Below are 15,717 nucleotides of genomic sequence, written 5' to 3'. Positions count from 1 at the left end.
TTTTAATCACTACCTTCATTAGATGTAAGAATTAATGAGATATGATTTTCTCCTTCCAAAAAGACATTATAATATTATTACTAGGCCTGTACATTTCTTTTCTTTTTCCACTTCACATTGCTTCTTGAGCATTGGGTAGGATTTGATTGAAAGTTCACTTGGCTGCAGCAGTGTCAATAACAAACTGCAGCATTAACAGGCAGTTGCATTATAAAGTGACTAATGTCACAAACAAGATCCATCTGATTTTGGATTTTTTTTTTTTTTTTTTTTTTTTTTGCCAACTCGTTGTCTGTCCCGTGTCTGTCTGGAGAGACTTCTCCGCCTTCCCATCGCTCTCCCTCCTCCCTCCTTCTTTTCCTGAGCCCTAGCATCCCACACATTCGTGCCGCAACTCCATCCAGCACCTCATATTCCTTTCCTTGAAAATAAAGGCAATAACGGATTTCTTTAAGCAAAAAAGGAAAGAGAGGGACAGGGAACGCAACACGAGGCAAGCAATGCAATCTTTTGATCATGCCTCATTGCGCGTGAGAGCGAAGCAGGATGAATTTGATCTGCCCCGGGCTCTTGGCGTACTTCTTCTACTTAGGATTGTACCAGGTGATGCTCCAGTGCATGATCGTGCCGGTCCACTCGCACCCGCAGCCGTGCCGCGTGCTCGCCCAGGTCGGTCACACCGTGCGCCTCGGCGTGCTCCTGCCTTCCCGGCGGCCCATGCGGGTGCGAGCCGCGCTGGACCGCGCGCTCAGCGCCATGGCCGAGAGCGGAAGCCACATCCTGCCCTACAACCTGAGTCTGGACGTGGTAGCGCGCGAGCCGGCCGACGGTGACCCCGAGTCGCTGTTCCGGTGCTTGTGCCAGTCCATAGTGGTGCAGGGGGTCTCAGCAGTGCTCGCTTTCCCCCAGAGCCAGGACGAACTCGTGCAGGTGGAATTTATGTCGTCGTTTTTGGAAATCCCCTTCGTGAGCATAATCGAGCACGGAGAGCCGCTCAAAACAGAGGTAAAGTGTCTCCTGCTTTTCTCAGGTTCTCTAGCCAAAGTGCGTAATGAGGAATGATTTGCAGGCGCACAGTTAAAAACTTCATGGGTTAATAACGCATACAGTGCTGAATTACCTCTCACATTGTGGATGCATGTCCTGGGAAATAAAAGTCTAAGTTTTTATTAAACACTGGTCATTTTTGCTGGGTTTGCGCGCCACTTGTAGCCAACTGTTGCCGGGCGCGCGCGCTTCCCCCCAGATTTCTACTTCCGTAAACAGGGCGGTCTGTATTGCACTTAATGAGATCACCCTGCACATATCGGGTCAGCAGATGTGCATCCATCATCCAGCTGTTACGCAGGTCTAAAATACATTCCACATATAATACTTTCGGCAGCACACTATTTTTGCACATGGATAATATTGCATTTTCACGCTTTAAGAAGTTCTGATGTTAGTAAATGAAAAAAGCTCCCTGATATCAATCTATTTCTAGACTGCTGTCAGGTAGTTGCTTTGTATATATTTGCACTGGCCATGTTCTTGACTTGTTCTCATTCAGCCCTGCCTTACTGACCTAGCAGACTTAATATCATTTCTTCAAGAGCCAGGGCTTCCAGTTAATTTAAGTGTGCTGTGTGTTTTGCACCTGTATTGGCTGTATTGTGTACTGCAGGATCTGGCATGCCTCACCAGCACAAAACCACTTACATCACAAGGTACTTAAAGAAATTAAAAGGGGGAGAATCTCACACTGTAAATCTTATAGCTGGCTAGGGAAAGGACCCACATTTGTTTGTTTAATATTCAGTTCAGTTTTATTCGTATAACGCAGCAGCTTTACAGAAATACATAAATTAAGGATATAAATTTTAAATTTATCCCTAATGAGCAAGCCAAAGGCGACGGTGGCAAGAAAAAAACTCCCTGAGACCACATGAGGACTATATGTGTACTAAATGTACAACAAATTCAACAGGAAATTCATTAAATATCCAGAATATCCACTCATTAAAATCCCTTTTGTACTGTTTCTTGATTCACTAAAACAATAACTGATTACTTAAACTAAGGTATCGTTTTATTTCTTTAAGATTCTCAATAAAACCACTTTGGAGTTGATCTCGGTGTTTGTGGATAGTTCAGCTGCTTTGAACTACACTGCAGTCTGAAAATGTAACAGTCCTTTAATTCAGAGCTTCTGAAAGGGCTTTTCTCATGCTGTCAAAGGACGATCTACGATCTAATGAAGACGCTGAGTGAGAAAAGCCCCTGCTCGCTGTAGAAGTGCGTGGACATGCTGTAGTGCTTATGACTGCTTGGATATGGTCTTCAGTGCATTTGCTGATACTGCTCTATGATGAGTGTGTTAATACACCTCAGTATCCTACTGATCAGTTACTGTACATACACTAAATAAACAAGACTGTTACATGATGCTGATTTAGTTCTCATTTCTGCTTCAGGTTTGAGAATATATCCATGGAGAATGCAGGCACTTTGGAGTAACATGTCAAAGTTAACATGCCAAACCTTGCTGTAAAGCCAAAATGTTCATTTTATTGTCCATTTTAGTATCATAAGTCAGAAATTCTGAATTGCAGTCACGGTGATCGACGCAGGATAAGCTCCATCTTTCTTTAGTGCACAAATGAATTGTTTTAATAGTCGTTTTACTACACTCTTAGAAAAATAAAGAGTTGTTCTTGGGTTCTTTGAGGGTTCACTGGATAATTAACGGTTCTTAGCATCCAGTAATATTTGTACTTGGAACCTTTTGTGACAGGGAAACACTGTGTCGTGTGGATCTACACAGAACCTGTAAGGGTTTTCCCAGAGGGACACCACGTGAAGAACCCCTGACTTTGGTGTGCTCAGTCACAGTGCCACACTGTACTAACACACAACAAATGTGAAACACGCCATCTTCAGAGGCAACCAAAGCATAAACCTGCCATGCATAATATGAAATATAATTTGTTATAAAGATTTGTTTATTTTAATATACCTTTAATATATTTGTACACATACACAAATAGAATTAATTTACAAATAAGTCTAAAAACAAAATTGAATGGTAGCCTATTTTGGGGAAAAAAAAATCTCATAATAATTATTAATAAAATGGGAACAAACAAGAAACTTATTTTGTGGTGATTTCTTGCACAGTTTGCATAGTATTAGATATTATTCTACAGGCCTGTATTTGTGCTTATTATGGTTATTATGGTTCCTTCATTGTTTTTCTTCCTAGCAAAAAGCAGCACTGAGTCAGAAACATATAAATTGTGCACATTGGTTCTGACACTGTGTGTCTTGAAGCAGTGACCTAGAGTGTGTAGATTCCTCTGACACAGCAGCATTAAGGTCAAACCATAAATCTCATTGGGATAGTAGCAGGAATGTGAATTCAATAGGGGCAAATGGGGCTACATTACTGTACTGTAGATGGTGCTGCTTTTTTTTTTTTTTTTTTTTTGCTGTAACAATGCTTGCTCCAGATCAGTCTGAGTGCTTCAGCAGCTGGTTTTCAAAGCAGGCTTTGTGTTGTGTAAGGTTAGCTTTGGTCAGCAGTTCTGACACAGGAGTTCAGACAGATACAGAATATCATATTAGATGACGAGGTTATGCACAGCGTTTTCATAACATATAGTATATCTAAAATTGTGCAAGCACAGCGAAGTGGTATATATACACTTACATGATGTAGATTTAAAATAAAATGAAAAAGAAACAACAAAGCTATGAAGGTCCTCAGATTTGGTCCTACATGCTTAGAAAAGGAAGAGGCTTCTTTTAATGTGTAGCAGTTGTAGGATTTCACTTGGATTTTACTTTTCTGAAGTGTATACGGTGCTAGGTAGAATCTTTAACCCCTTAAATTCCCAGTTTTTTTCAGTTATTTGTCTTAAAGGATACTGTTAAGTAACTGATATAATTACAGGACTGTATTTGCAGTAAAACTAATAGAAAAGTAATGTAGTTACTCACAGCAATGTGAGTTTGTACCTGCTGACAAGCTCAAATGAAAGAAATGTGACAAATGTGAAGAATCCTTAAGCTGGAGACTTAAGGATTGTGTGATTGGATTTTGTGGTTTTTTTTTTTTTTTTTTTGCTTGAATCAGGTGTTTTTTAATACAGATTATATCCGTTGCACATTTTACTACATTTTCTGCCCCCAACAAACCTGATAACATTTTAAGTATATAATAATTATGTTCTAACAAGGAAAACACTCAGCTCTGCAGATCTGCAAGTCAAGGAGACTCCATGACCAGAATTGAGAAACACTGCCCTAATCGATTTGTCATCTTTATTCATATTGCAGAATAACAGGCTACCAATTGGAAGGTCAATGAATATTTTCTGGCATATATTTATGGATCATGGAGGAATGCTGCAGGAAAAAAATCAATGAATTTAATCAAAACTATGAAAGCCAATTATCTCTCAATACTGTCCGGGCTGTTCAGGACGGCACACTCTCAGAGTAATGATTTATTTTCTGTGAATGTCAGTGCACATACTTCATCACTTTCTACAAGGTGGTATCAAGTTTTCATTTGCCCCCCAAGAATGGAAGTAGGTGTTAATGTTACAGGGTTGGGGGTTCAGTGACCTAATTACAGATTCTTTCTACAATTTGGATGAAATTGGTATTTTGGCTTGGTAGTGTGTGGGATGGTTACACACTATAACATGGAATATAAGGAATTAGGGGTTGCACGATTACTAATTTTTACTAGTCAACCAGTAATTCAAAAATGTAGCCAACTAGACGACTAGTCAGATGTTCCATAGTTAATGCAAAAACTGTTTTAAGGACATGTCTATTTTTAGGCTGTTTAATTTGAACAGCAAAGAACATGTCAAACTGCACTTCAATTAACAGGCTACAAATTACATTTCCAGCTTCAATGCTTTTTCAGGCTAGCCTGTTAACGAGTTTAGAAGCTGACAAAAGTATTAGAATATAAATTTCTTATATTTGAATCATATAAAAATCACATAAATTTTTTTTTCTGTAGTGTGATTAATAAAATTACATTTTGCCAATGATTTTTTTCTTTGTTTTGAATGTGCTAGGGGTAAGATTTGCACTTAAAAACAAAGGAAATTACTGTTACAGCATTCCGACTTTAAAAAATCAGACCCATAAATACAAATCTCAAAAATTAAAATCTCAAGAATACAGAATTTATGTAAATTAGGGTCAAGGAAGAAGCATTCCCTGGAATTCCCAGGGAAAAGTAGATAAATTCAGAGTGCTCAAACAAATAAAAAAGTTTTTATGTTCTACTCAAGTAGCTAGTTTTCTACACTAAAATGAAACACTGGATACTTTGTATATGCCCATAGGTAATGTTCAGGCTAGTTAGGCTATGCTAATGTTAGCTAATTTTTTTCTGTTAGCTGCTAACAGCCAAAGTTAATAAAGCAAACATGAAGTTTTCTATTTCAGTATAGAACATAAAAACTTTAAATGCACTTACCTCATTACATTTCGTATCTTTCCTTAACTCCGCTTAACTCTACTCCACATCTCTTCTCTTCACTTCATGGATGTGAGCATGACCAGACAACTGTGATTGGCTAAATGCTGAGTTCAGCCACTCTGAAAGCAGCTTCTTCTGGGAATCCCAGATGGTTCACTTTTTTCAATCTAATTTGAGATTTTTAAATCTCAAAAGCGTAACCTGGAATTTTTAATTTTATCATTTTAAAGGTAAATCTTACCTCTAGTAAGTTCAAAACAAAGAACAAACATTGGCAAAAAATGTACATTTATAAAATACTTATAAAATAATTTATATAATGTAATGTATATAATTCAATATGCAAAATTAATATTCAAATACTTTTTTTTCAGCTTACAAGTTCCATAAAGTTAGTGCAATAAATGTGCAAAATAATAGATCTGTATTGTGCAAAATAATAGATCACGAGCGGCGGGAGTGTGAAACACTCTTGTGCATGCCTGTCCTCAAAAGGAATATATAAAAGACTTTTCCAGTGTAGACTTGTGCAGTTGACTGTAAAATTGGCTTCATCTTTTCTGAAATATTTTCAGATTATCAAAGTACATTTAGCCTGCTTTTTTTTAACTATCTGTCTGCATCTTTTTAGCATCTGCCTCACTTTTTTCCATAGTCCAATCTAATCAACATCCCCAGAGCAGCAACTAGTGAATGTACCAGTAGATTAGATTTTGCCACCCCTAGCAGGAATACTTTGTTTTATTTAGCTTTATTTGATGAAGACACTGTCATAACAGATCAAGAACAGATAACTCTCACCAGTGACCTCTCACCACTGACCTTGACACAGTTCTACCTAATCCTGGAAGTAACACAATCATGCTAAACCTTACAGAATGCACCCATCTGGCTACGTGCTTACTGAATAGAAGCCAGTCAGGGCCTGAGAAGCAAAGCCCTAATAAGTATAAAATTGAAGGAGACCTAGAAAGGGACATTGAAGAAACTAGTGGAAGATAAGTCGTAGTGGCACGCAGGTGTGCGAGAGCGATAGGAAGAATTGCCTTCTGGCTTGGAGGCTTCACAGAGAGATATCTGGCCTTGACAGAAGGCTGATTGCATGAACATCCTGCTCTTGCTGAAGCTGTACTTGTGTGTTTTGTGTACAGTCAGGCAGCTGATTAAGTTTGATGTTTCTGTTCATGTTGAAGCTAGTGCCTTTCTTCTATAAGAGCACACGTTTCTTAAATATCTCAGTGAATGGAGATGAAAGACCGACCATAAAAAGCTATTCTCAGACAGTAAATTGCATGGAACAAGATCTGATACAATCACTGGACCAGTGTCTTAATAAATAAGAATTTGTTTCACAACAGAGCATTCTTTTTCTCATTCCCCCCTTTTGAGTTTTGCTGTGCCACTTTTTTTTTTTTTTGGGGCACTGGAGGAATGATTAGCTGTTAGCCCAATATACAGTGACATCAGCTAGCCGGCCATATTGATCTGACCTCTACTTCACCACGCTCCAAAGGATGCCTCGTCCTGTTAGTTATGAATCAGAGTTTAAAGTTTTCTATCTTTACATGAAAGGTCTCAGATCAATACTCTCATTTGTTGTTTTATTGATCCCAGACATAGGAATTAATTAGCATAGCTTTTACATTCATTCATCTTTAAAAGGATGGGCACTCTTGGGATGACCACTTACAGATAATGAAAGCAATGAAAATGTAATGGTACCTCTTAAAACATTAAGTGACTTTTTCATTTCACATTTGTACATAAGCCTTACTTTATTTCCCCCAACATAATGTGGAATCATTTAAAGCTCCATTGAATTCTTCCCTCTGTTTGTGTAAGGAAGGCATTGTTTTACAAAAACAAATCATCTGATGAAACTGTATTTACTTTGTATTTATTTTTGCACGCAATCAGATGCATCTGCTGAAAACCCAAGAGAAAATGATAACCCACTGCAAGACATTACAGTAATGCGAAGCTTGTGCTACAGGATACTGTAACTGCCGTGTGTTACATGATTTTGCCAGAAAAGATCAAGTTTAAATCATAATTTAAAATTTTATACAAATAGTATATGACTGATGAAGAACTGATCTTTTGGAGTAAATGAAATGTTAGTGCATTACAGTGGTGGAGAGATGGATAACACTACAAAATAATCAGAACACAAAACACCACATCGTGATAACAAAATGACCCCAATAAAATGACAAAATAAAATGAACATAAGGCAAAAAAAAATTAAAACGAAATGAACCACAACAAAAAATAATAAAGACAAAAAACATAAGACCACAGCATAAAACAAAATGACTACAATTCAAAACCAATTGCACCACACTTCAAAACTAAATGACTACAACACAAAACAAAATTATTGTGACACAAAACAACCACAACACAAAACAAAATGACCTAGCACAAAACAAAATGGCTATGACACCAAACAAAATGATTTAGCACAAAAAAATGACCCTGACACAAAACAAAATGATGGTCACAAAAGAAAAAAAAATCATGACACAAAAAATGACCCCAATACAAAACAAAATAAAAACAAAACAAAAGACTATGACACAAAACTAAAGGATTACAGAGCATAACAGAATGACCACAATGCAAAACAAAATGGCCACAACACAGAACAAAATGACCCTGACACAAAACAAAACAGCCAATGAAATGACCATAACATGAAACAAAATGACCACAGTGCAAAACAAAAATGAACTACAGCTGTTAATTATCAATTATAGTCATTATTATTAATAATATTGTGGTGTCGTGGGATTTGATTTTGTATTAAGATCATTTTGTGATTTTGTCAGATTTGGATATTTGTTATGGCCATTTTGGAGCGTTATGTGTCTCTTGGCCGCCAAAGTGCACAGATTTATCGACTAAAATTATGCTCGACTGAGGAGCTGATCTCTTTTGAAGATTCTATAGCTAATTAATCAAAATTCAGTAATATCACATATCTCCAATCTTGTATTCAAGGGTGGTTCTGCAAAGTACCTGGAAATATTTAATAATTAAAATAAATGGCAGTGCTCAATTTGTAGAGGAAAAGGAACACTGCTCTTTTAAAAAAAAACTGATAGTTTTGGTCATGCAGATGGTCACCTCAGCATGCATTTCTAATTTTAATGCGTAGTTATTACCTCACTGTGCTAGTAAAGAATTCAGCTGATGCCATCAGTGGAATGTATAAGCAAGAAATAAGATGGCGAATGTTGGCATACTGCTTCAGAGCTAATTCAGTCTTCCCCTCTGACTGTCTTCTGGCAGCCAACATCCTTGATAGATTCTGGACGGGTTGTAAGCGTGCCAGAGCCTGTCACACAGCACTGCCACACCACCTCTGGGATTAGCCGGCCTGGAGTGATGTTGCAGTCTTCTTGTTCAGGTCATGATCACTATTTTCAGAATGCCAGCTTTTCCACTCCCTACTTCCAAAATACCTCAAAGTGACACGGGCAAGCTGGACTTCTAATCTCCCCAGTGGTGTTGGCAGAGGGTTGCACACCTAAACTTGTTTAGTGAGTCGGTACATTCAGGAGAAGCCACGTTTTGTTTAGTCTTCTGTTATAGTAGCCGTTACACTTTGACGGCATGAGTGGACTTTTTCGTATTCGCTGCATTCACTATTCTCTTTACTACTTCATCAAGGCAAAGGGAGGAACGGTGTGTGAGTGGGTGTCCATTTCACTGCCTTAAATCTACCTTTCTGCTAATAGACAGCCCATGAAAACCAATAAAATGTGTGTGTATGAGTGTGTGTGTTTTGAGAGAGAGAAGAGGCTATAGATATTTATACATCATTTTGTATTTTACACACACACACACACACACACACAAACACACGCACACACACACACGTTCAAGACACCAATTATTTGGCAGACAGACACAGAGTTCATTTGCATAATAGAGGATGACTGATAAGAAACAAGAATGATTTGGAAGGCAAACAGGACGCAGAATTATCTTATAACTGAATAAATCTGTTCTCATTTTTCTCAGCCATGGCCAATCTTTTAAAAGCTTTTTCCCTTCTCTATTCATTCATTTTTTCCTTTTCTTTTCTTTTCTTTTCTTTCTTTCTAACAAAGTGAACTTTATATACAGTCACTATACAAGAACTTTTTTAGGAATACTTCTACACCTTCTTATTCATGTAATTATCTAATCGGCCAATCGTGAATCTTCTAATGGCTGCTTCCAGCATGATAATGCACCATGTCACAAAACAAAAGTCGTCTCAAACATGATTTCATGAACATGACAATGAGTTCAGTGTTCTTCAGTGGCCTTCCCAGTCACCGGATCTGAATCCAGTAGAGCACCTTTGGGATGTAGTAGAACGGGAGATTGCAGCAGGAAAGTGCACCTGAAAAATCTGCAGGGATTTCATGATGTAATCATGTCAACATAGACCAGAATCCCAAAGGAATGTTTCCAACATCTTGTGGAATCCATGTGGAATCCTTGGAATCCAAATTAAAATCATCACAACACAATACAGAAGGACTACAGCATAAAAAATGACCACAAAACAAATTAACCTCAACCCCAAAACCAAGTGCTCTCACAACACAAAACAAAATGACTACAACATAAAACAAAATGACCACAAGATAATACAAATTAAGCTCAACACAAAAGGACAACACAAAACATAATTACCCCAATTCAAAAAAAAAAACAACCACAACACAACAAAATGAACCACAATGAAAAAACAGAACACAGAATCATCTTCTAATCATCTTATTTCTTTTTCTGAACCGACATGGTCAATCTTTTAAAAGCTTCTTTCCTTCACTATGTATTTTTTCACTATATATATCATTCGAACAAATTGAACTTGATATATACACAATCTGTCTTGATTTCATCTTGCTGAGATGCCAGATTATTTCTTGCTTTTGTTTGCCCAGTGTTTGCTGTGAAGAGCCAAACTCATGCTCAAACTCATATCGAAACTGACAGCTTTCTGGACTGATTATATTTCTGCTTTGCTGGTGCAGGAGCTGCTGTTTCTTGTCATTGGTCTGTTTGAACTGAGCTTTGATTAAGACAAACACCAAATCAGATATTGACCTAAGCTGCTTCCTCATTCACTCTGAGCTGGTGTCACTTGTTAAAAGGGCACTGTCTGTTGTGACTGATTCTCTCTTTTGTGTAATCAAATGTGCCGAGTTTGGGCTGATTCCTGCATTCAATCAAACCGGGAGTCACTACAATGTCATTGTGTGCTGCGTGGGCTGCTGTCCTTTAATTTTAAAACAGGAAAAAAAACATTTCAGCAAGCTGAGTGAAGTTGCAGACACTGATGCTTGCTCTTTTTTATGACGGCACTTCAAGTATGTGAAAAGTTTGTGAATGTTGGGTGCCTTTCAGTCATTTTCAAGATTTTTAAGCTCTATCTCCTGCACAGGGATTTTTCGGATACACTGTTTTCCACAGGCCTGGGCAGTGGCGGCTCAACCGCTAAGGGTTCCTGATCAGGAGGTTGGGGTTCAAGCCCCAGCAGGGCTGTTGGGCCCTTGAGCATATGTGCTCCAAGGATGCCGTATCATGGCTCTGATCCCAGCTTCCTAACAAGCTAGGATATGTGAAGAAAAGAATTTCACTGTGCTGTAATGTATAAGTGACAAATAAAGGCTTCTTCTATACCTGTTGGAGGACTGTGGTGGTTGGGGAATATATATGAAAATGATATGCCACATTAGCACCTGTTGTTATCTACTTTCATAAATCAACATCCATGCCACATTAGGAGAGGTGAGACTAGTTCATAGGCCAGTGGACTTCTATGGAGATGCAGAGCAACCCTGACAAAACACAAAAAAAAGTCACTTTCTGGAAAACGAGAGCTTCTGTGCAAATGTCAAATTTACCATGGAAAAATAAAAAAAAGTTTTTTTAAGAATCCCATTTTAACCACGCTGATTGGATTTTAAGGGAATTGTATAATTGTCCTTCAGACATGAGGGATGCTCTCAGAAAAACAGCATATTTTAAGGACCAAGAGAGCCTTATACTTTTCCCAACTTTTACTAAAGCCTAATGCTGGCCATAATTCTAAATTCAGCTTCATTTTTAATTCAGTTGTTTTATTTGTGGAAGCCTGTTTCAGATAGGTCACATCTGTAATGCAAAAAAAGTCATATCTCTAAGGCTTGAATTTTTTTTCTCGGTACTAGAGAAAAAAACAACAAATATTTTTAATACTATTTTTTTATGTTTATTCTGATCTCCTTCATTTATGTCATACTCTTAATAAACTGATAAACATCTGCTACATGTGAAATATCTAAGTAAATATCTTAGTTTTGAATTTTGGTTTGCCTCTTTCCTGAAATTTGGCATAATCAGATACGCAAACTGTCTCTTTACTTGTCTTACTGTAAGTAACGAGACAATTTGTGAGTAAATATGTATTCGCATGACGCATCCATAATGCCAGGAGTAGCCAAAATTGCTATTAACACAAACAAGGGAAAAGTATACAGACAGCACAGTGGTGCAGCAGGTCGTGCTGCTGCGTCAGAGCTTCAGCGTCCTCGATTTGCTCCTGAGCTCTGATTACTGTCTCTGTGGAGTTCGGCATGTTCTCCCCATGTCCACATGAGTTTCTACTGGGTTCTCCACTTTCCTTTCACCTTCCAAAGACATGTCAGTAGGTGGATTGGTGACTCTAAATTACCCCTAGTTGTGAATGAGTGTTGGAATGTGTGCATGTGTGTGTCTAGGGTGCCCTTCCCATTCAGGGTGTATTCCCCCCCTTTCTCCCGGTGTTCCCAGGACAGTCTCAGGATCCAACATGACCCTGACCAGGGAAAAAAAAAGTTACAGAAGAGGAATGAATGAATATACAAGTAAAAATCCTCAAGGCCCTCCTTGTGGTGAAATAAAAAAACTAAAAGTAATCAAATAAAAATAATTACATGCATAAAAGTTATTAATGCATATTAAAGTTATTATATGCATATTAATGCATATAAAAGTTATTAATGCATATTAAAGCCTTTAAGTTAACATTTGACCTTTCTGGTTTTCTTTAAGGCAATGTCAAAAATAGAAATAAACATACTAAATAAATAGAAATATACAGTTACATCTGCATCTCTTGCATCTTTTGTTTGAACCTGCAGTTTGTTCTGCTCTCCTCTCCCACACATGGCCTTTTTAATATCACGTGACTTTTGTTCATTTTCTTAATGCGTCATTTGCAAATCAAGGTTTTTGGAGTGTGCATTTGATTGGTAGTGGCCAAAGCTACTGTATGTTTTTGACTTTGATGATGGCTTTCATTCATGAACTATGTGTGTGTGGAGGCAGCAGTAGAGCAACAGACAGCAACCAATCAGTGGCATCATTTAATGGGGCAAGATGTTAGGCAGATAGAAATCACATGCTCCTATACAGAATGCAATGTACTGGTGTCACCCTGAGCAATTTCTGGTGTTGTCTACATCAGGGACAACTACTAACTATGTCCACAGTCTGCACCATTACACTCTTGGTATCTTATTCCCTGCTTGCAACATCTGCTGATGACCTGCCTTGAAGTAGGAAAGCTGGATTGAAGCCATGCAATAATTCCTGTGCAGAGCATTGTCTGAGCCCAAGGATTTCATTCCTGCAGCCATTGTCATAACAGAGCAGCAAAGCTAGTCATTAGCGTGTCATTTATGATTTAAATTGTGAACTTTCTGCACTTATGATTAGCCAAGCTCTATACTGAGCACCTATATTGGAGCTCTGCTGCTGTGTTAAAGCCCTGCGCTCTCATCAGGGAAGCCAAATAAAAATGAAGGTAATGTAAATACCGTCAGTATGTAATGCTTTCCCACTGTGCCCAAGTGTTGATGTGATTATGCAGAAATGAAGTACGTGCTGTAAATAAATCTCTGTGTGCACAGCAAAAAAAAAGATGCCAAAGGTGGAATTGTTACTACAAAAGCAGCACTACACAGTGGAGACTAACAGGAGTAATTAAGAATGTGGGATCAAAGTGGTGTGGGTATGAATGCTGAATCTGATGGAGAAAAAGAAGTGTATTCATGCCAGGCTTGTGCCTGATGTCTGTATAAGGCTATTAAAAGATTTGTCCTCAGTCAAAGTGTATCAAATTCACAGCATGGAGTAGTCACATGCATTAAACTGATATTAAAACCTCATAGGACTGAGCCATGGGATTTCATTCCCGCAGCCATTGTCCTAAGAGACTCGCCAAGCTAGTCATTAGAAAGTCATTAGGCTTTAGCTTGTAAACTTTCTGAGCTTGACCAGAGAGCAGTATGAAACTGTTGGATTTCATAGGATCATGACAGTGAGGATTTCATAGGATCATGGCAGAAAAATATTTTACTTACATTGTTTATGAGAGTAATACTGAAATGCCAGAAAATATAAAACTAGTTAAAAACATTAATTCATTTCTTCTTATTTGAAAAACTACAATTTAAGGAAAAAAAAGCACTTATTTACAATTATTGACAATAGTATATAACTCTACAAAACCAAATTTACAACAAATAAAGCAAATAACTTATCATATGGAAATATTATATGCTACATGGTGTGCATATTAGCGAGAATGTCGTGTTTTCAAATGGTACATCAAACTTGTAGTGAAAAAGGTGAATCAGTAACTTTCACAGTCACAAATTTCAGCATTTTTTCTCATTTGGCTGAAAACTGAAAAAGTTTTTGGCAAAAATTTCAGCGCATCCTTCTCTTTTTTATTGTAAACGCACCCTTACTGTGTTTCCTTGTCTAATCTAATTCTCATTACTTCTCCGTAATGTTGTTTACTGTAATTGGTGTAGTACAGCACTCCAAGTTATCCTGTCTTCATTTTAAGTCTATAAATTATTACACAGTCATTTATCACTGTGACAGGAAATCCTCTGACACCTGCTGACGACGCTGTACCCCACAGAGGCTCCTCGTTCTTCACTTCCGCTCTGAACGAATTGACAGTGCTTGTATCATTTTGATTAATGTTGAATAAACCCATCCAATGAATATTAATCCTTCTGGCACAGTATAGGTAGAATGCTCAGTTTAATGCTTCCCTGCTGTAACACACTTCATTCAACTGATTCAGCTAATTAGCAAGCCCCTGGAGTGTTGAATCAGGTGTGCTGGAGCAGGTGGAAGTAGCAGTTTGCAGCACTGTATTCTGGAGTGAGTAGCCTATCATTTAGTTACTTTAGGATGCATGAATCAGGAAACCGTCCACTGTAAGACGTATATAGAAAATCATAACTTGTTCATTGTGTAATGGTCCTTATTGTGTGATGGCTTTTAGCAGGCAGAGTACAGCCATGCTTGCTGTCCTGCTTGGTCGAGTCGGCGACTCCAAAAGTAAAAAAAAAAACTCACGTCAATATTTACAAGTTAAGTTAAATGTATTTAGAGATGGGCTGAGCACCTTCAAAGCTGATTTTCTGAGTGCGCCCTTCACATTGCACAAATTACATGCATGTTGTTCACACCTCCAAGGTTGCCTTGTAAGTACCTGCCTTTTAGCCATCAAATAAAATCACAGAAATAAAATGCAGCCTGAAGATGGAAACAGCTTTTTTTATTCCTTTGCTGTCAAATGTAATATGATGTAACATAAAAGCAAGAGACAATTTAAAAACCACAGTTCTAATATGATGGTATATGAATGAGAAGATCACAAGCCTTGCAATAAATATCATTCAAGTCTTCAACACACGTCTAGTATATTGCTGTGTGAATAGTCCTAGTTGTAATTATCACACTAAACACTGCATATTTGTTTAATTTAACAATGTGTCTTCCATTCATGTTATCTGGTAGTTTCTGAAATAGGAATTGATCTTGCATGTCCTATTATTTTTCATTTCATTTTTTCAGGCAACAGTTAGTCATGTGCATAAATTAATGAAGCCATGAGATGCTAAATCAGTGTCATGACATCATTATGAATGCAAGAGATGTCAGCTATTTTATCAAGCTTTTAATCTGCTATTTTGGTTTGTTGAATTATTCCAGTATTTTATTATACCTATATATCGTAATTATTGTGCTCTCCTGTAAAGAAAATGTGCCAACAATTTAAAGGATAAGCTGACCAAGCACTCGTTAACTGTGCTTCTAGCTCAATTTAATTTATAATTTTATACATAAAAAATTGTCTAATAAGCAGTGTCTCTGCCGATGCTGTCTGCTCCATTGCCCTG

The 15,717-nt window shown here is 37.7% G+C and overlaps 1 protein-coding gene across 1 annotated transcript in view; it reads left to right on the top strand.

Annotated features, from left to right (window-relative positions):
* Positions 1-325: 325 nt before the first annotated feature.
* Positions 326-15,717, top strand: part of grin3bb (glutamate receptor, ionotropic, N-methyl-D-aspartate 3Bb) — a 50,460-nt gene continuing 35,068 nt past the window's right edge. The window contains exon 1 of the mRNA XM_026922509.3: positions 326-1,005. Within this exon, the coding sequence (XP_026778310.1) occupies positions 547-1,005 (459 nt within the window). The 5' untranslated portion in view covers positions 326-546. The remainder of the gene's footprint in view (positions 1,006-15,717) is intronic.

The sequence above is a fragment of the Pangasianodon hypophthalmus genome, chromosome 11 (assembly GCF_027358585.1).
Source record: "Pangasianodon hypophthalmus isolate fPanHyp1 chromosome 11, fPanHyp1.pri, whole genome shotgun sequence".
In the NCBI taxonomy this organism is placed as follows: Eukaryota; Metazoa; Chordata; class Actinopteri; order Siluriformes; family Pangasiidae; genus Pangasianodon; species Pangasianodon hypophthalmus.
Note: the sequence above shows the minus strand (reverse complement) of the source record. Positions and strands in the feature narration are given on the sequence as shown.